General features: G+C 31.5%; 4 protein-coding genes, 1 long non-coding RNA gene and 1 other non-coding gene across 18 annotated transcripts; 2 read left to right on the top strand and 4 right to left on the bottom strand.

The window, feature by feature from the left end:
- Positions 1 to 281: 281 nt before the first annotated feature.
- On the bottom strand, positions 282 to 1624 carry LOC107366827 (uncharacterized). The gene is made up of 2 exons (XM_015934470.3): positions 1427 to 1624; positions 282 to 1338 (listed from the first exon to the last, which is right to left on the bottom strand). The coding sequence occupies exon 2, from the start codon at positions 1323 to 1325 to the stop codon at positions 570 to 572; it is 756 nt and encodes a 251-aa protein (XP_015789956.2). The 5' UTR covers positions 1326 to 1338; positions 1427 to 1624; the 3' UTR covers positions 282 to 569.
- A 1313-nt stretch (positions 1625 to 2937) lies between these two features.
- LOC107370426 (uncharacterized) lies at positions 2938 to 3934 on the bottom strand. The gene is made up of 2 exons (XM_015938422.3): positions 3831 to 3934; positions 2938 to 3748 (listed from the first exon to the last, which is right to left on the bottom strand). Exons 1-2 carry the CDS (start codon positions 3871 to 3873, stop codon positions 3051 to 3053), a joined length of 741 nt encoding a protein of 246 aa, XP_015793908.1. The 5' UTR covers positions 3874 to 3934; the 3' UTR covers positions 2938 to 3050.
- Positions 3935 to 4557: 623 nt separating this feature from the next.
- LOC107370500 (uncharacterized) lies at positions 4558 to 5558 on the top strand. The gene is made up of 2 exons (XM_015938491.3): positions 4558 to 4662; positions 4791 to 5558. Exons 1-2 carry the CDS (start codon positions 4605 to 4607, stop codon positions 5495 to 5497), a joined length of 765 nt encoding a protein of 254 aa, XP_015793977.2. The 5' UTR covers positions 4558 to 4604; the 3' UTR covers positions 5498 to 5558.
- A 2739-nt stretch (positions 5559 to 8297) lies between these two features.
- LOC149093906 (uncharacterized) lies at positions 8298 to 9885 on the bottom strand. Its single transcript, XR_016198875.1, has 2 exons — positions 9686 to 9885; positions 8298 to 9279 (listed from the first exon to the last, which is right to left on the bottom strand). It is a non-coding gene; the product is annotated as an uncharacterized LOC149093906 (long non-coding RNA).
- A 166-nt stretch (positions 9886 to 10051) lies between these two features.
- Positions 10052 to 18580, top strand: LOC107362946 (solute carrier family 35 member G1-like). Of its 13 annotated transcripts, none has more exons than XM_089267825.1 (8): positions 10052 to 10194; positions 10266 to 10296; positions 10659 to 10844; positions 10938 to 11005; positions 14428 to 14750; positions 15150 to 15410; positions 16358 to 17106; positions 18155 to 18580. In XM_089267825.1, the coding sequence occupies exons 6-8, from the start codon at positions 15220 to 15222 to the stop codon at positions 18310 to 18312; spliced, it is 1098 nt and encodes a 365-aa protein (XP_089123951.1). In that variant the 5' UTR covers positions 10052 to 10194; positions 10266 to 10296; positions 10659 to 10844; positions 10938 to 11005; positions 14428 to 14750; positions 15150 to 15219; the 3' UTR covers positions 18313 to 18580. The 13 variants fall into 13 exon arrangements, with proteins under 13 accessions (XP_089123951.1, XP_089123950.1, XP_089123954.1 ...); XM_089267824.1 differs by having other exon boundaries at positions 10266 to 10369; XM_089267828.1 differs by lacking the exon at positions 14428 to 14750 and having other exon boundaries at positions 10266 to 10369.
- On the bottom strand, positions 18409 to 18481 carry TRNAR-UCU (transfer RNA arginine (anticodon UCU)). Its single transcript has one exon. It is a non-coding gene; the product is annotated as a tRNA-Arg (tRNA).
- Positions 18581 to 20493: the final 1913 nt, after the last annotated feature.

The following is a 20493-nucleotide window of genomic DNA, read 5'->3' as shown; positions in this document are numbered from 1 at the left end:
AAACAAATGAGAAAACTGTTGGTAAATATGTGTTCAAGTAGCAACTGAAAACAATGGCGCCTCAATAAAAATCTTCACATTGCAATGGAAAAGGCTGAATCATTGAATTTTGTCAGGTTGACTCAATTTTAAGCTGCTTTTATAGATTAAACTGATTAGTTATTGACTAAAAGTCTTAACTTGTGACTAATCTGTATCCGGTCTAACCAAAAAATTGATTTTCCTTATTTTATGGTCAATCAATGTTTCATATTTCAATCGATTTGATATTTTCAAGAATCTTTTTAATTCAACTACAGATTTTATTTTTAATTTTTTAAAACATATTTCAAGCCAAATTTCAAATTTCACATTTATTATCTTAGCATGAACCCAATAATTCATTGGAATATGATTTTCAATTTGGTTGTTTAAAATCTTAAACTTAAACAGTTTCATTTTTGGCATAATGTTATTGACCCATGCTTTCTACATTTACATGATTGAATTCGAAACAAAGCATATTTTAGGGTATCTAGTGTATTTAATTGAAACATTTGTGTCGAATAGTGTAATTTCAAGAGTTAATATCAACCCTTTAATGCTAATTGAGCTTCCTCTGCTTGCGCTGCTTGTGCTGCTAACCGAGCCTCTTCAGCTTGTGCTCTCAACAGAGCTTCTTCGGCCTGACGAGCCACAGTCCAATTAAAAAAGGCAATCTTACAATGTTCAACAACACATTTGAACGAACAATATTCATTATCCCATTCAGTGTGGGCAACAGGAGAGTTACAACAGCCAATACGTATACATTTGGCTTCTATTTTATCGTCCGATTTTCCGTTAACTGAGCCAATAGGTTCAACACATGTATCCACATTTTTCGATATATCTTGAGTTTCTTTTACTTCATTATTCTCAACAATTTCCATTGGGCTTGTCTTAACGGGATCGAGAACTTTAACATCTGAACTGATCTTGACATCTTTTTCGTCTTTGATTGGGTCACTTGTATTTACGGTTGACTGTTGAGGCCCTGGAATGATATCTTTTTTGTTAACATCTTTCTTATCTTCATCCGGTTTGATTGTTTTTTTCACATTATTCTCAGTTTTTAGTGATGCGGCAGTTTGCTTCGTGTTGTTTTTGCGTCTTGGTCGCCTCTTTTTAATACTTTTTACTTTAGCGTCGTTATTTGGTTGTGAATCATCCGATTCATCTGTAGTAGATATTTCATAAACAGAGTCGGACTCATCTTTTGGTTCAACTTCCTTTTTATTGGTTCTTCCAGCGAAATATGGATTCCGAAAAGATCCTTTATCAGGAATATTCCACAGTTCAGTCATAATATACACAAATCTACAAGCAATTAATCAAAAACTTAAGAATCAGTAAAATGTATTGAAAAAAAATTGAAATAAAGATGGGCGATATTATCAGTATTTACAATAGTCTAAGATATTTTTACAGCTCGATATTTATTGATATTTTTAATCGATAAACCGAATGACGAATGCAGCCTTTTCCGCCGTCAAGCTGCAATTTTAGCTGCTTAAGTTAAAACTTCAGGTAATACATTAAACATGGTCATGTCTCATCAGAACATAAGAATATAACACAAACTATGTTAATAATAAGAGCTTCAATGTTGTTATGGTACTTTTGAGTACAGTAATGATATCTTCAACAAACCAATATTATTCGATACTCTTCTCGATAGTATCGAACATTTGGTTTTATTTTCAAACATTTTGATTTAAAACTTACGTATAATCAAGATTTGAGTGATTAAAAGATAACTTGAACAAATAGCTCATTAATTTTTGCTAAACGACTTTTCTTTGAAAAGCTAATTATACACAAGAAAGTTGTATCGTTTGATGAAAGTAAAAGATTACAAAATATAAAACTTTCAAAATTGGCGCTTTCCAGGAAACTAAAAACAAAGGCTTACGATACTATCGATAAATAAAATTAACTTATTTTCATTAAAATTGTTAACTGTACTGATGGTGAGTCCTAATTAATCCAGAATAGTAAATATTGCTATAATATTTTAATCTACTTTATCCAAAGTAATGTTTTTTAGCATTTCTGACAATTTGACAACATATTTGATCAATAATTATTGTATTTCCCTTGTTTTCATTCGTTAAAGATGGTAAAAAGTTGGAGCGTCAACAAAATTTTTAGATTTACTGTTTAAGGTGTTCACGGATCCTATTTGACTCCACACCAATCCTCACCGAACGTTAAAAGCATAGAAAAGGAAAATATTGAACAATGAAACGATGTAATAAAGATAAAGAAAAATAATGTAATATTCTGTAATATAGTTCCAGTACCAGTTCGAATTTTTGATTGAGCTATTCAATCGGTAGTAGCGAAGGATGGTGTGAAAAAAATTACCGAGTTAAAGTGTGTGGTTCGGAATGGTGCAGATTCAAGTAGGACCCATATTCAGCCGCTCAGCCAAAATGGTGGTACTGAATTAATAGATTATTTTGAGATTTCATTCTCACTCGATGTATTAAAAAACAAAGTCTGGATATTTTCCTCCTTAAACTGAATGCAATAATCAAAATACACATCTGGATCTCCTGTTATTTTTGCGAAAATTGATGATGTTTCAGTCTTCACAGTAAACAATTGTTGCAAAGGTCAAATTGCTACTGGAATAAAGATGCGATAGTGTGATAAAATATCAAACGGAAAATTTTTCAACTTTTCAGCAACCAGAATAGTAATGATGTTAGGTCAATTCGCACAGTATTAGCTTTTTACTTATTGTGCCGCAACAACTATATTTATAATAGTTGAAAAGAAAAAATAATTTAAATTATTTCATACGGATTGCTGATATGTATCATAGGTTCAGCAAATGAATGATTTGTAATATTTGAAAGAGTTGATTAGTGATTAACCAATATTTTGGTAATGAGTTTATATTAGAGCGTATTGAATTTACAAATCTTTTATTGATCAACAAGAGGTAAATGCAGACGAATCTGCCTTGAAAACATAAATTGTTAATCAATCCGACTAATCAAGGGATGTATACTTTTAAATGTTTATGATGATTGTTCTTCAACACCATTACAAACATAGTCCAATGCCTTTTCAATTTTATGAGCATGGCTACTCTTAGCATTGACCAAGGTGTGGATCAAGGCATCAGCAATGGCATCAGATGAGTTGGCTGAAGTCATACCTTCGAACAATTTACCGGTTGATTCGATGTTAGCCAAAATGTCGGTGACGGCGTTCAATGGTTCAAACATACCACCAGTCATTTTGTTCAATTGTTCAAGAGCTTTGGTAACAATCTCAAGACCTCCAACCATATTTTTAAGCTGAGGATTGTTCATGACGTTTTCAAGGAAAGGCTGGAAAAGGGCGATTAAACCACCGAAACCAGAATGGGCGACCTTTGACAAGATGCCTTGGACCTTTTCGGTGAGCAAAGATGCCTTGGATGTGACAAAATTGAAAGCACCGCCAACTGCTGAGAAGAAACCACGAGTTTTAATCTGTTGGTTAACCATCTTTTCAAGCTTGTTCAAGTCTGATCGGACAACATCAATGTGACTTTGTAACATGTTTTTGGTTGATTCATCTTTTCCTGACATTTGAAGAAGGGCTAAGCCAACGGTGTCAATGGCGTCTGAAACAGCATCGACTGCGGCTTTGTTGTTCTTTTGGGAAGCTTCGACCAACAAGTCATCCAATTTGTCCAAAAGCTCGCTGTTTGATGAACATCCAACATAAGCTGTAAGGTAAAGTAAAAACGATTAGAAATCAGAAAGATATAATATATAATCAGAAGTGGATATAAATTAAGATTAACTTACCAGTTGAGACGAGAAGAGCTATCACAATTAAAAATGACTTCATTTTTTAATATTGATTACTGGTGCAATCTTGATTTGTTTGTATTCTGGACTTAATGCCAACAATAATAAGCTTTTCACTTGATAATCAACCCATATTTTATACTGAAATCGAGAGAATTATTTGCGTGATTTTAGTTCGCATTTTCACCTGTTTTGCCTGGATGAATTTGACGATGAGCGTCGATTCCTTCAATCAAATTGATGAGTTGCAATGAGCCTGGAAACTACTAAACAAAATCAGATCAAATTATCATTATTTGAGATCGTATAAGCAAATTTTGACAATTTGTCATGACAATGAACCATTATCTTGTCCAACGTATGTATTTCAATTCGCATGATGGATGACGTCTTTAACAAATTCCTTTTAACATTCAATCTACATATTAGAAATTTTAGATCAAGTATTAACACATTTCGCTAAATTATTAATTCTAATTAGCCAAGGAATAAAAACCAATCTCAAGATGTTTTATCAATTGAACACAAATACATTGTTATTCCATCAATCACATGATATTATTTTGACATTAAAATTATTAGATTGACAGACCAGACGGGCTATAGATTTGCAAACTGGAGAGATTTACGTAGTTTATGCGATTCGCAAAATAAAGTTCAGTTTCTTGTTTTGCAAACAATATAAATATGATCAGATGCTCTTGATTTTATTTTAATTGGTGTTTAAACATTGTCACTTTAGATCCATCGAGTAAAGCTTGAACAGAAATCATGAAAGTTACAATTACCATCATCACTGTCGTTGCTTTTGCAACATTGACCAGCGCAGGTAAGTCAAGTCTCACTCAAGTCTAACTAAACTGATCTTTAAAGCAATTGCAATTGAGATCTATTTTTCAATTATCCTGTCATGATTTATGTCTAATCTTTTTTTTCACTTTCCTTTTTTGACTGAAGCATCAAATGAATTTGAACAACGTCTTTCAAGTTTACAGTCAACCCTTTCCTCAGCTTGGGAAAAGGCTTCTAACAATGGAAATGTAGGAAAATTGATCAACCAAGCTCTTAAGACACTCAAGACCGCTTCCTTGGCTGGTGAATCTGATGCTGCTAAAAAAGCTATTGCTCGAATTGAAAGACTCGTCCCTTCTCTCGATAACTTGATCAACAATGGTCCTTCTACTAGAGCAAGCTTAGTCTCAACTATGACTTCTTTGGTTGGTGAACGAAAAGAACTTCTTACTTCTCTTTTAGACCAAACTTCAAAGCAGATGGACAAAGAAGGTAACGGACCTTGGTCAGCTATCCTCAAGGTTGCTACCGACACTGTCAGAGACCATGTTTTGAAAAATGAAAATATCCGAAACATGACTAACAAAGCAGCTGATGCTTTGGACATGATTGAAGACGCTGTTGCACTTCTCAACAACTTCTCTGGTGGTTTACATCCAACATTAAACATGGTTGCCAGTGCCATTGAAACTTTAGATGCTGCTTCAGACACTCTTCTTGACCGTGAAAAGGACGATGACTCCAAGAACATCATTGTTTCAAAGGTTATCGCTATGCTTTACAAGTTGAAAAACACTCAAAACCAGGCTTCTTATGATGCTATCAACAAGGTATGCGCCAAATTACATACCGCTCAAGATAAATCAAATTAATTCAAGATTAATTGACTCAACACCTATCATAATAATTACAATAAAAGTGATTCGTTAGTTACATCACGTTGCAATTTCTTAACTTACCTTTATGATGATGTTAAACATGTAAAATGTATATCGCCAATATTAAGCATTTTTGCGTCTATTATTGGTTTGTCAATACATGACAATCAAAATTAACTTTCAGTTAATAATTACATCGTATATATATTCATTAATATCTATTATGAATTATCATTATTCACTCGGAACACACACAGAAAAAAACTCGACTCATTTTAGGTCCAAAGAAATTAATTAATAGAGATAACAAATGAGCTAAATAAAAACAAAAGTAGCAAAAAAGCTGGAAAATCCTTGTTGGTAAATTAATTGACCATATCATATCCATTGTTTTCGTAAAATCGTAAAAACAACTTAATCAATTTAAAGAATCAACAAGTTAGTAAACATCAACAAAAGTCTAGTTAGTTAAAAATAAACATTAAAGTAGATAAAATTAATTAATCAGATCAAAATGAACGTTAAACAATAATTTTCCGAGAAACAAATAATTAAAAATAAATCGTGTAAATAGCACTCAACAAGTCTATTGCTACAGCAACTATTGGTTCGACTATTAGTAATAGATCAACATATTTGTTGATATTGATCCAGCAACTCAAATGTTTTAAATTTTAATAATTAAAATTTTCTTATTTTATTATAATTTCTCTAGTTTTTTTATGCAATTTATAATTTATAAGTTTTTACTCATTCACTTTCATTAGATGATTCACTCTAATAACAGTCAACTCAGTGATTAACTCACAATCAATTTTCCTTTTGATTGCAAGTTATTTTTGGTTTCGCACCTAAAATTACTTACCTACAAGTGCTACAATAGACATTAGTAACAATTCAAACGTTATTCTTGTCGGTATCGATTGTATAACAACTTAACCAGCCAATACAGGATCCAGTTAATATAATTACTCTGTAAATTGCGGCTATGAAATTTTAATTGACTACGGATTCAACCCAAGAGATCGGAGGAGAAACATTGGAAAACACATGATAACGTTATGTTTCTTATCACCAATATTTTCAACACTTATTGAACATCCAAGATGAACAGTGTTAATCAATCGATAAATTTCTTACCTAAAACACTTTCGTTGTAATTCATGATCACCTTGCTATTGAATGATAAAGCTAATGTAAACCAGATAAAAGATGCTGATGATGGTGATGTTTTTTTACATAAAAAGCTGACAAAACCAACCTTTTCCAACCAACTATTTCTGTGTCGATGATTGCACCGATCAAAGTATTAATTGGTATAATTGTTGGATTTCACAAGAAAAAGACTTTGTTATTAATATGTTAATAGCTGATTGAGCCGAAATGTGCCCTTGATCAAATTAAAATTGAACATTAAACGTTCATTAGAATTAATTGTCAGAGATCTTGAACTGTCACAAAGCTTTTACGCATTCATGTTATGGAAACATTGATAAAAACTAATGTTTCTAAATCACTTTTCTCGCTTTCTTACACCAAAAGACAATTATTTATATCTTGAACGGAAATAATTATAATATTATTATCCAAATCAAGATCATCTTTACCAACAAAGGCAACATCTTGCAACTGTCACCAACATGAACTCTTTGAATCCAACAATCGTATAAGCGAACCATGCAAAGGATTCCAATGATTTGTACGAGTTAATTTAAAGTGTTTCCTCTTGCGAATTCACTACTCAATCATTTAATCAAAACTTATTTCAGAAGGAAATTCAACAATTCTGCTTTCTCTCTATGTGTAACATTCAATTTAAATTCACAATTGTTTGCTGCTAAGGTTGACCAGGTTTGATAATCAAATTGCGCTGAATAAATTTCCGTCCACGGATCATTCTGATTCATACAAGCTTCCGTTGGTGTTGATTTTTTTGTTTTCATCCTGTTTAACTATCGTTTATGCTCAACAATCAACGATAATATCTTAAAGGCTCTATTGGCCATCTCATAATGAAATAGTCAGCTGATGACAATGCATAACAATTAAACGAGTAAACAAGCAACGGAAATAATTGAAATCAAAAGCCATTGAATTTAGAGTAAACAACGTTGATCAGAACAATTTAAGTTTCTCAACAAAACTGGAAAAGGCCCACAAATTCAGTCATATTATGTACAATTGGATAGAGCAAGCTAATCCAAGTAACAATTGATTTCCAGCTTGCAGTTGATTAAGCAAGGTTATCAACATTGAAATTAATTTCCATTGTAATCATCAAGGATAAATTTTTTGTTTCAATTTCAAATTCCATAAACTGTTACTCTGAATATCAATCATAAGCAAAATGTATCAATCTTGGGAAATTTTGACCATTTGTTGAGATAAAAATTCCGTAACTGAATGTTTGTTACAGAAATTGTTCGTCTTTGAGTTTAATCTCGCAATTTTTAAGGTTAATCAAATGGCAATCTGGTTAAGCATTTGTACTGACTCTGAAGCTATAATTTACAGTAAATTCACTTGAAAAAAGAATCAAATTACTTGATTCATTTGAAATTTAGATCAATATGTTGCTTAATTGATTAAAGCTGATTATAGCTGATTAAATAACTGCTGATGTTCTAGATCTTCATTTATTGTGGATTACTTTATGATCATTTTATGTTTCAATATAAATTTTCTCAGATGAATGATAAAGTAATTAAATGGTTGATTTCATCATAACTATCAATTGGGTTTCTTTTCGGTTCATTTTGATGTTAATATTAAAAAATGATGGATTGAAACCTTGTTTATGACATTTTTAACTCTTTCTTAGGTATTTCAAATTGTTGTTAAACAATTTAACAATAATGTACATTGAAATTAAAGTAACAATGAAATTGAACAATCAAAAGTAAACAAGGTTTTGAAATGATTCACAGTTGATGGTAAAATCTTGTGTAAATAACCTTCGAAGAGCTTCTTGTGATAGTTTTCAGTTACAAGATGAATGTTGAATAATACTAATATTAGATGTTAATGAAAAGGTTTTACAATTAAAAGATGATCATCAATACCATTGGATAGTTGAGGTACAAATAAATCATAGCGATTCAATTGCGTTGAGAGTTGGTTTTGCGTAAAATTTCTGGTTTAGCTGGAAATCAATTTGCCAGTCAGTTAAGCACTCAAGCTGATTTCCTTGATTTGTAAACGTTCATTAACTGCTTATTACGATCTGTAAATCACTTAATTACTCTTAATTTTGCTACCGAAAATTAACGAACAATTTGTCTTGATTAGCAAAAATCAAAATAATAAGAAGCCAGGGTTTTTTCAGCTCTATGAACTTGGTAGAGAATCAATGGCTCGATTAGTTTTATTTACCAATGAAACACAGCGTTGGGCTTTTAACTGGTCTGGTAAATGTTTAGGAGGTTAACGTTGGGTTAATTAATGGTCTGGATCTTGTGGACTAGTGAGACCAACACTTTGTATTGACAACCGTTAACAACAGCAAACAGGTGATTGAAATAATTGGTTGAGTAGTCGATTCAATCAGCAAACCTATTCTAATTTGTAACCTTTTAATTGCAAGGTTTTTTTCCATCTCGTTCAGTCAGTTTAACTGGCAACTGTTCATTTTGACAAAGCACAAAGGAAAATCATCGTTGTATATTGAACTGAATTGAAAGCCATCTCAAATCTCTTTTAATCAACCTTGATAATGATAATAGTAATAATAATAATGATGATGATGAAAATGAACACGGCCACAATCATTAACATACCTGTGAAAATAATTAAACATATGGTCAAGACAAGGCAAGAAAAGGCAACAGTAAACAAAAATAAAAGTTGAAAAATATTTACAGAGTTAAAGCTTGTTTGCTTCCTTATCAACATGAATTTTGATTTGATTCAAGTTCTGATTCGAGAGATTCAAGTAATAGAAGTAGAAATAAATTGTAATTAAAAATTGTGGACCTTTGAAACCGAGTAAAGTATTAGTAAACAACATTCTTTCCGGCAAAAAGGAAAAAAATCAAACTCTAGAACCTTTCTGTTGATGATCAACCTTAATGATCATTTCAATAATTAGCCTTTTGCTTTTTGATGTTTTCCAAGTATTAAAACACAATTTAACTCTTGTAACTATTTCAACTTTCATTTCACCATTAAACTGATTATTCAAACCTCAAGGGCTCCATGTGAAGATGATGGTAATTAATATAATGATAGAAAGTTAAATGATGAAATCAATCCAATCTACATTGTAGACTGTTTACATTTTAACACAGCAGCAAGAAAAAGTGAGCGGGAAAAGTGAAACCACAATAACATGGCTGGTTGGTTGAAAAATACAATTTGTTGACTAAATTAAACACTGTTAATTATTCAATTACATATTTTTATAATCTCCAGACACTAGGTAAATAAAATAAAATAACAAATAAAGATATAATCACAATTAAAATGGCAATTTTAAAATTAAAACATGGAAGGTAAAAAAATGGGTAAAAACAGCTTCAATGGCTTCTTTTCTGGTTAAAGGTGAAAACAAAACAAATGGCACCGGGAGAAACATTGAGAGAGTCAAAGCATAACATTATGCTTTCCTTTTCTTTATAAAATGAAAATGTTGATTGAAACATCATTAAATGTAAATGTAAAATGTATACTAATTAAAATTATAATTTATCATGGTGAGTTAAGATTATTCACAATTAACCAGTTAATCCATCGGAAGTGTTTAATCCTTCAAATCTCTTCCTAGTTCACAGCTTTTAATACCAGCATAATTTTAGGTAAGCCAGTATGCTTTTTATGCTTTCATGCCTTTTCTCCATTGCCTCTACAAACCCAAAGTTTACTTTCAAGGTAAATCACTTCTTTTGTTAATCAATATCCATTCCTTTACACCATTATACAATTAAATGATTAGTGAACGTCATCAACAACAATATCATCGCCATCAACATAATCATCATTCCTACCATCCTTGTTCAATTCCTTGTTTAATTTAATCAAAGTCGATAACAATTTTACCATTTGTTAACATCTCGCATCTTTTCACCAAAAATCAATATGCAACCATTAATTGTAATAATTGTCATCCAATGACAATTACTTTTCGTGTACTTATTACCATTTTTGATACTTTGTTCAGTTTGAACTTACCATGATCATCTTCCTATTCATGATCGTCATTAATATCTTTAAAAATACGATCAAATCTCATCTTTTACATTATCATCATCTCATCAACCATTGTAATAATTAATCGCCATTTGTTACCCATCATTACATAATATTACCTATTCATCTTATTGGTATTACAATTAACACTTCAAAGGTAATTATGATTATAATTTTTGTTAATTTTAATTTGCTTTCAATTGTTTCCATTCATCTCTTTCCTCTTTTAATGTGTTGATAACAAAATTAGATTCGTATTAAACTGGATCATCATCATTCTGATTACTTGGATATTGAACTGAACATTTCTCTAACAAGGTAATTTCACTTATTTTTACAAATGAAAAGCTTGATAAGTGCCTCGCCGTGTTATTCAATCTTACAATTTGTTACCAAATCAAAGATTGTTGTTTTTTGGTTTGATAATATTTTCATGTGTTATCATTTAAAACAATCATTTAATTGTTGATCAACAATCTGTCTCATCACCAACTAATTAACCCTTTTATTTACTGTCAACCAATAAAAAATTGAATTGATTGTCAATATAAAAATGCTGGTAACCAAAGGAAAAGTAAATCTGGATCAACATCAATATTATTAATATATTAATGGTCTAAACATGTGATATAACACCGTAATTTAATAATGTAGATACAGACAGAGTACAATCAATTATAAATACAGATGAATTAATAAATTGTCCAATTTGGCTTGTTTAGTCTATTACAATTAACCCAGAAGAAAAGGGAAACCAGAAAACCAGTTTTTTTCACCTTACCAAGTACACTTCAAATGGTTAACATTGAATAACCGTATTGTTTTGTTTGATTACAAATTATTGATTGTTGATGATTAAAAGTCTAACAAATGAAATAGCAAGAATCATCAATAGCTTGATTATCAATCAATCATTAACAGTAAACTTGTAACATCAATTGATATTTATATTTGTTTATCAATGAACTTGTCAGCTTATTTCTTAATACTAATTATAATTTTTGCTTCTTCATTTTCATTTTAATGATGATTTTAGGCAAAATTTGAGACTTTAATTGTTTCAGCTGTTTATCTCAATCAACTGATCAGTATCACTGATCACCTCTATCAAGCTAGTTAACCTTTTATGTCTCAAATTAGATGAAAGCAAAAAACGTTCAAATCTGTGAAAGTAGTTAGTGATGTTGGTTAAATTGTTGGTTAAATTGCAGCCAAGAGTTGATTAGTTAAGAGTGCCAATGATATAAGTAATCAGTTTGAATATACAATTTGGTTAGAGGAGTCAATCTCATTGAGTAAAGTGAACCAGTAAGATGTGAAAGAGTGTTGAACCTTTACATGAATGTTTACCAGTTTTTAACCAGAAGACAGGTGAATATATGATCAATTGTAACTAATTCATGTTATCGAGTAATAAATTTACAAAAGTGTTAAGTGTCATCAAAATAACAAACAATCATCTCACCATTAAAATCATCATTTACCGCAGCGTATTCAACGAAATCATGTTAACCGATTATTACAAGGAAAAAGGTTAGTTAAACTGATTGTTAGACTAATGACCATTTCAATATTGACTAATCAAAAGCTTTCAATTTTGATCAAAAATCTCAAAGAGAAAGTAAAATCTTCTGGTTAACCCAAACTCAACCTTATTCTGGTTACCAAATCTGGTTAATTTTGACTTGTTATAAGCTTAATTTTAATGGTTTGTGGTGATTTTGATGATTATGATGTTAGGGTATTATGATGATGAATTGGTGTCGGCAGATTTTTCATGATTAATAAATAAGTTATTCAATATCCATACTGATTGTGACTTTGAAAAGTGTACATTTGTACATTAATTTGTCGTTTCTTTTATCTCACAAGCAAACAATTGGTATTTTCAATTTGTAATTACAATTAGGAAGTTTTTATACCTTGATCCTTATTAGATGTGAAACAATTAGCGACAATCTAGGCATTTACACTTTTAATTGTGATCATATAAAACAAGGTCGTTTGATTATCTATTGGTGAATTGCCTTTTCAGTTTCATATTCACATCTTTTTGTTTTGTTTTGTTTCATTGGCACTTTTTCATGTCGTGATTACAACGTGTCAACTAGATTTGTGTCTTGTTTTAAATTAAATTCAAATCTCTGATTTAACCTTTTTAATAGCTTTTAATTTGATTGTATCATCTCATTATAACAACCAGCTGACAAACAGTTAAACACGTTCACTTTTAAATTGAAACAAATCACACTGAGTGACAATGATAAGTGGATATGAAACAATTTTCAAAAATGAAAATAAATATCAACATTCATGATCAGTCAATTTATCATCATCAAAATGACAATCATGTTGATGTTGTTGTTAATGATGAGCTTGATGATGATGATAATAATAGCACTAATGATCAACAATTTACAAAGATAATAGGGGTTAATTTTTCCCATCAAATCAATGGCAAACTCATTGTTAATTATTGTAAATTTAACATTTTCATTTTTCCACCATCAAAGCATTTCTTTTTACTACAAAAAGTCCAAATTGAATCTCTATTATCATTACCTTTTCAATTGACTTTGTTTTCCTAAATCCATTACCAAGAATTAACCTTCAATTGGTTAAATTGTTTGATCAGATTGTAATGAAATTGGCCAACCAACAGACAATTCAAATAATAGACTTAAAAAGGCAAATGGTTTGTTCAAAATGGTTAAAATTATGGGTTAAATGCATAACAATCCTAATGAAACCAGTGTATATTGATGTATGTGTTTTATTACAATGAAAACAACTGATTTTATGCTTGTTGATTTTTAATTGTAATATCGATGGCAATGACTGATTAATCAGAATTGATAAATCATCACGTTTTCGGTGAAAACTGAATGTTAGACATTCCATCTCTTCATTTACTGTCTACTGTTTCTCTGTCTATCAATCTCTCTCTCTCTTCCATTATCATCTTCTCCACCTTCACCACCTCCTACCTCTTTACATATTTAATCATATTTGATTTAATTATGAGCATGAAAACTCCTCTTCAACTAATCAACATCCCACCCATTCCGACTATCTCAACCTTACCCGATTTATCAACAATTATCAGGCAAATTGCTCTCTCTCTCTTCCCTGCTCTTTATTATTAGACAAAAAAAGTGAAATATCAATGATAATATTGTCGACTGAATCTTCATGACGTCCACTGAGTAAGTGAATTGAGAAACAAATGAAGAGGATGAAAGATATTCGGAAATGATAATTGGTAAACCAGAAAAACATATGATGACAATTTTGAGACAACAAGTTGCTTAGGAGAAAGTATAACAATGATGATCAGGATGAGAGAGAGATGATGATGGAAATGATGAAGATGATGATCATGATAAACGAAATAATTTCAGTATATAAATATTTATTATAATCAACTTTGTTTTCCCTCGTAAACATCATTTCTGATCGTTCAGTGCCGCAAGCAACAACACTTACTTACAGTGATTTTTACAAGATATTCAAGTTGTATTTTCATTGAAATCAATTTTCATCTTTAATCAGCTAACCATTTGTGTGTAAGTGTGTTTAAATTTTGTTCAAATAACATTAGTGTTTGTTAGCCGCTATTTTATATTCATTGTGTGTGTTTTTTGCTTTTGAGACAAATCGTTTTTTACACTTCACTTTCAATTGTTACTCTAACCTGTACATTGATTTTTCATTTCCTTACCAAATTTTTGTCAAAACAGGGTAAATCATTTAAATTACCTGTCATCATCAACTTACTGGAACGTGCTTTTAATCAACGCCACAACAATCATTCAGTCAATAATCAAGTTCATTTTAATTAACTGTCTGTAAAATCAACACAAGATTAAGTTTACTGCAGTTACTCTTGTTTTTTTGCCAGTCTTTTTACTGCCAACTTTATCCTCAACAATTTCCTTCATCGTTCTCTTGAAACTCGTTCCAATGTTCTAAGGACGTTGAAACTGGTCGTATGTTAACCCAAAGACTGAACAAAGTGGCGAACAACGAACTGAAACATCCCTGATAAGTAAAACACAAAGACGTATGTCAACCGTTTTCACTTTAACCCATTATTTCTCTTTGCTTCATCTCTTTTCTTCACTCAACATTCGCATTCTAATTGTATTCCAATCTCACTCTAACTCCTTTTGTGTCTAACAATCGACTAATTATCCATTTGACAGAAGCAAAAAGATAATCTCGATCATAATTCGAAACAGAAAAGTTTAGTTTCTAAGAAAAGTCAGTTTACCAAAGGAGCAAAAAGTAGATGAAAAAAGAAACCCAAAACCCTTTGTTGTCCTTTTTCTTGTTACTTTTCAAATGTGTCCATCTTTGTTCAATGTGTTGCACTTTTTCTTCTTATCCTCAATTGATCAATTCAGTTGACTTTTTTTGAATAGTGATTCATCGAGAAATCCTTTTTTCTTCAATTAAACAGAGTAATTAAACGGGAAATCAAATATTTGTTGGAAGTGAAAGTTGACGGTTTAAACGCAACAAATACCAAGATGACTGATATAATTGGACAAGCAGAATCAGCTATTCATAAACCAGTTAAAAAGAAAGGACGAATCAATAGGATGAGAAAAGTTCCATGTTTAGGAATCTTTTTCGCCATTCTTTATGCATTCTTCATGTCAACAGCAGTTACTGCAGTTAAACTTATAAAGATTCATCCTGTTGAAGTGCTCGCCTTAAGGTAAAACTCAGTTTTCTTTATATTCAATTCCTTGTTAGTCTTGAAAATGACCAATAACTTCAATAACAAGACATTTGCCTGAGCCTTTGCTTCAGAGATTCAATTGCTTCCAATTTTTGGCTTCCAATTGACCACGTTTTTCAATCCTAGTCCATCTTTATAACACCAATGGTGAATTTGATTGAATCTGTAATGAAAGGAAAAGAAAATCAGATTTTCAGTTCTAGAATTGTCAAGGTTAATGACAAAATGAAGTTGAAGAGGTATAATAATTTGAACAGAATGGATCAATTTTTTATCAATTTTTTGACAATCAGCCTGCATTGGTTAAGACTAATTGTCCAGAAACTTCATCCTGATTGAAGGTTCAAGTTATTCAATCTAGAAGTGAACATGAAGACAGCTTTAAAATCTCAATTGTTTCTTTTAACCGTTAATCAATTTGAAAATGATCTTAATATACATTAATTGATGAACGATAAGACTGATATAAAATGTTAAATCTCCTCAATTTAATCGCTATTAGTTTATGACAGATAATCTAAGTGACAGTTTCAGTTATCCACTTAAACTGTAACCACCTTTGCTTAAGAAGAGAGTAACTTAACACAAAAATCTGGTCAATGGGTTGTTTGATTGGAACACATTCCTCAGACAAGTTCTAATTAGCAATCAATTAGAAGTGATTATTAGATTATTTTCATCTAATGCAATTAAAGTCCTTAATAGTATAGCAAGTTTCATTCATAAAATTCATAACAAGTTATCAAGATTGTAGCATAAATTATTAGCTTCATATGTGAATCTGAAGATAATGAAAATACGTGTACGAATGTATAATAAACTAGAACTTTCACACGTCATGAAAAAATTCCCTTGGAATTGAGATACGAAAATAGCTCATTATTTAGTTGAAAATGATTAACACTGTTATTTCCCTTTACCAGATCAGCCGTCCAAGCCATATTTTTTGGTGCAGTTTCACTGTACAATAAAAGATCCTTTCTGGGTGCGCCTCAAGAGAAATGGTCACTCCTGGGTCGGGCTATTTCTGGTGCTGTCAATCAGGGTTGCTGGTACACCTCTGTCCGTTTAATATCATTAACAGATTCTTCGGCTGTTTATTACAGTGCACCTGTTTTTGTTGCTTTGTTAGCATACATTTTTCTTAAAGAACCTTTTGGCTTTTTTGAAGTCATTTCCATTGTGGTGACAATCGCTGGAGTTATAACCATTTCTAAGCCTTCTTTTATTCCTATTTTTGGCAACCAAACTGAATCTCTTAAAGGTGAACACATGGAGGGTCTACTTTATGCCCTTGGTGGAGCCTTAACCTTTGCGTGTTCCAATATTTTTCTTCGTAAATTACAGAAGACATCAACGGAAATAACCAGCTTCTGGTTCTCCATGGCATGTATTATCCTTGGTGTCATTACAGTTGCATGGTCTGAGACTTTTACCCTTCCTAGAGGTTTCTTTGAATGGTTCATCATTTTAGCTTCTGGAATCTCAGGAGTCCTGGGCAACATTTGTTTTGTGACTGCTCTCAAAATTGAAAAGGCTGGACCTGTTTCGGTAGCACAAACATGCAACATTGTTATCGTCCTTATTTATCAAATTGCCTTCTTTAAAGAACCTCCGTCAGCCAATACTTTTATTGGTGCCTTCCTCATAGCCTCATCAGTAGCAATGACTGGTAAGCCCAATAAGCACATTAATATATTTTTATCAATAATAATAATTAACCAACCTGTAAACAAAAGTATCAGTCTGATGATAAGAAATCGTTTCAGTATTGATGATTCAGTTACATTGCAAGTTGAAATGGATGTTTGAATAAATGTTAGTTCTGATTAATTTAACTCGAAGGCCAAGGCTATAATTGTTAGTTTAGATTTGTTGACTTTTCTCTGAATACTAATTAGTATATATTTTTCACTCATAACGATACATTTGTTTTGTGTAAATAGCATGATTGCACTAATTAATTTATCCTGAAATCTAACGAACCATTCAGGGAAAATTGACTATTTTTTTGTGAAAAAAATGAATTCCATGCGTTTGGTTTTAGTGTTTTCCTTGCACTCTTCAGTTATCATTTCAATGATCAATAGTTAGATCACAATTAGATCGGTTTCAAGCCTGTTCAAACCAAATCCTATTTGGTAATAGTGATGATAATATTCTTGAATCAGCATTGACTTTTGCATCCATGGCGTGAAAGGGAATCAAAGAAGAAATATCTAGGCTAATTATTGGTAAAACAATGCTATTACCCATTAATATTGAATATTCAATCTTGTTCTTACCTAATAGATTTCAATCTTCATATTGAAAATGAAAAGAAGCAATTAGTTGAGATAATGAAGTGGGTGGTTTTAAGTGATAATTGGGTTAACGATTTATTAACTTTTAACTTTAACCTGTGGAAGAGAAAAAGAAATGGTTATTATTTTGTTCTTGAAAAAAGCAGAATGGAAAAGATCGGTTAGATCAAAACAATGGCGATAATCCAGATTTGAAAGGGAAGAGAGAATGTGAATGATTCAGGTTTTGAGGTTGAATTTCATAATGTTATACACAATTATAACATCTTTATCATCACGTAGAGACATTTAAACTGAATGATGACCGTAATGCGACAGTTATTGATGAATAAAATGAATAATATCATTGTTATGATTCATTTTTTGATTCTAATTAAATGTTCATTCTAATTCTAAATTTTCATTCTATTTTCACAGGCTTGAAAGATGTCTTCAAGGAAACACAATTTTTGACAAATTTAAAAAATTTTGCCTCAAACACAGTGTCATATCAAGTGGACAGTAAACTCACAGGCAAACCAGCAACACAATCGGTAGCCGGTAAATACATACCTTACAATAAGGAAGAGATGTGATTGGAATCAGTTAACACCATTTGTAAATACTGTACATAAATTCAAGTATGGCAAAAAATTAATCGAAGTCTAATCCATTGGAATTGACAAAAATTTCACCCATGCGGGGATTCGAACCCCGGACCTTTGGATTAGAAGTCCAACACGCTATCCACTGCGCTACATAGGCTGGTTTCTGTTTACAATGTATGCGTCTAATTAATTTGTAACAATAAAGAAACAAGGGCAGCGCTGAGTACAGAGTTGTTATTTTACGTCTAATCGTCAATTAACTTTTTTTGTATCATTTGACAAATAAATATTTTTGGATTCCGAGATAACAATAAATCTTCTTCATCTATAATTGTATGCAACGGGTTGATTTTAACCTGGATTCTGAATACATAGGTGTTTGGGAAACACGTGTTCATTAAATGAAAAATCTTTATTCTAATAATAGCCCGATGTTGGATTTTGGCCCACATTCAGAATACATTGAACTATTATATATATCAAACGAAAGCTTATGGTGAGTAGAGTACGTCTCCCTTAAATTCAAGTCAAGTTAATTATAATAATATTCATAAGTTATCCAACAAATCCCTTGCGGCCCTATCAAGACCACATCGAACCTAATTTTTCCGATAGAATTTTGTACATTGATTGCACTCTTTGAAATCGATGTAAGGGAAGCTTTTGATAACATATCCAACGCGCTATAAGTTGAATTGAAAGAAATGGACTGACAAAGATTCAACCAGCAATGTATTCTAACGATATTTCTATCATAGTAATAGGTCGAGAAATATCTTAACAAATCAGGCCAAATTTAAATGAAAATTAAAAAACGATTCGGCTTGAACTGGGACCGTGCAAAACTCAATTCATGATTCCCAAAAGGATATAACAAAAACGGTTTAAAAGTTACTCTCGATGAGCTTCAACCTACTGAAAAAGACAACATCAAAATACTTGGTTACATGTTGGTTAAATCAAGTTCATTTATGACAATGTAACACTGAATCGAAATAGACTGCCAAAACTTCCGGACAAATGGAAAAAATTAATAATTTATTCATTGGTTTACTCACAAATTGGAGGTTTACCTAAATCAACATTTCAAGACCTGACTGTAAAAACATACAGAGAACTAGCTTTACGTCTTACATCAAAGGTAATCAAAAAGATATGGCACCAGAATCCTTCATTGACCAACATTACATCTCTTGCGATCGCGAAAATTGAACTTCCATGGGAATTTATACTACGAATAATATCTAAACAAGCGAAAAAAAGCGAAGCAACAAAAACAAAGCTTTTCTGTTTTGTTAATCAGCATCAAAACGCTACCACACAAGAACAAGATATAACATCAATAAAAAAACAATAAGCTGAAATAAGCTCAAAATGGATTGAGGAATACAGCAATGGCTTGGACTGGGTTGATTCGAACCGATCCGAAATATTTTCAATCGTCAAGAAGTTTGGACGAAGGTACATTAGTAGCTGGAAAGCTTTAAGTTTTATGGCCGGCTCATACTTCTACCTTAGTTAAGACGAAAATGGAGATAAAGAAGAATGTTGATGCAAAAATGAACTCAAAACACCGAGCCATTGGATATTCTCATGTCCAATTACGGAGGAAATAAGACTGAGAAATTTTGGAAAACAATTACTGTCAAAAGAGGACAGCAAACAGTATATCAAAAACAAGGAAAAGAAGCCAAATCACTAGCATGGGCCATGTGGAATGTAATGACATTGATAATGAAAAAAGTTAATGAAGATAAAATCTAGGGTGATGAGAAAGAAGACGTTTCATACTCTCAAAAACGATCTGGATTGAGGCAAATCTTCAATAGAAGGAGATATTTTATATACACACCGAAAATTGCTGACCGCTGCAATTGTCAGGAAGAGCCATAGTCAATAAGACATTTTGAGGTAACCAACCTGACATCACCTTGTGTCTTCATCCCAAAAAAGACCTCGAAACAGGCAATCTATGAAGCTAAATAAAACGTTATATTGACTTGTACAATACAAAAATCTTCATTAACTTTCAACTTAACCAAACTAACCCAACTAAACTTGAAATGTAAACTTCAAACAAAATATTGAAAACTGTAAAAACTTTATAAATGTCGTATTGATGCACGCACCAACACGTGTTGTAAATGCCTTTACTTGGGGCGAAATTCC

The sequence above is a fragment of the Tetranychus urticae genome, chromosome 2 (genome assembly GCF_039701765.1).
Source record: "Tetranychus urticae isolate SD_2017Ah chromosome 2, NJAU_TeUrti_SD_1.0, whole genome shotgun sequence".
Classification (NCBI taxonomy): Eukaryota; Metazoa; Arthropoda; class Arachnida; order Trombidiformes; family Tetranychidae; genus Tetranychus; species Tetranychus urticae.
The sequence above is the reverse complement of the archived record's forward strand: the minus strand, read 5'-3'. Positions and strand labels throughout refer to the sequence as shown.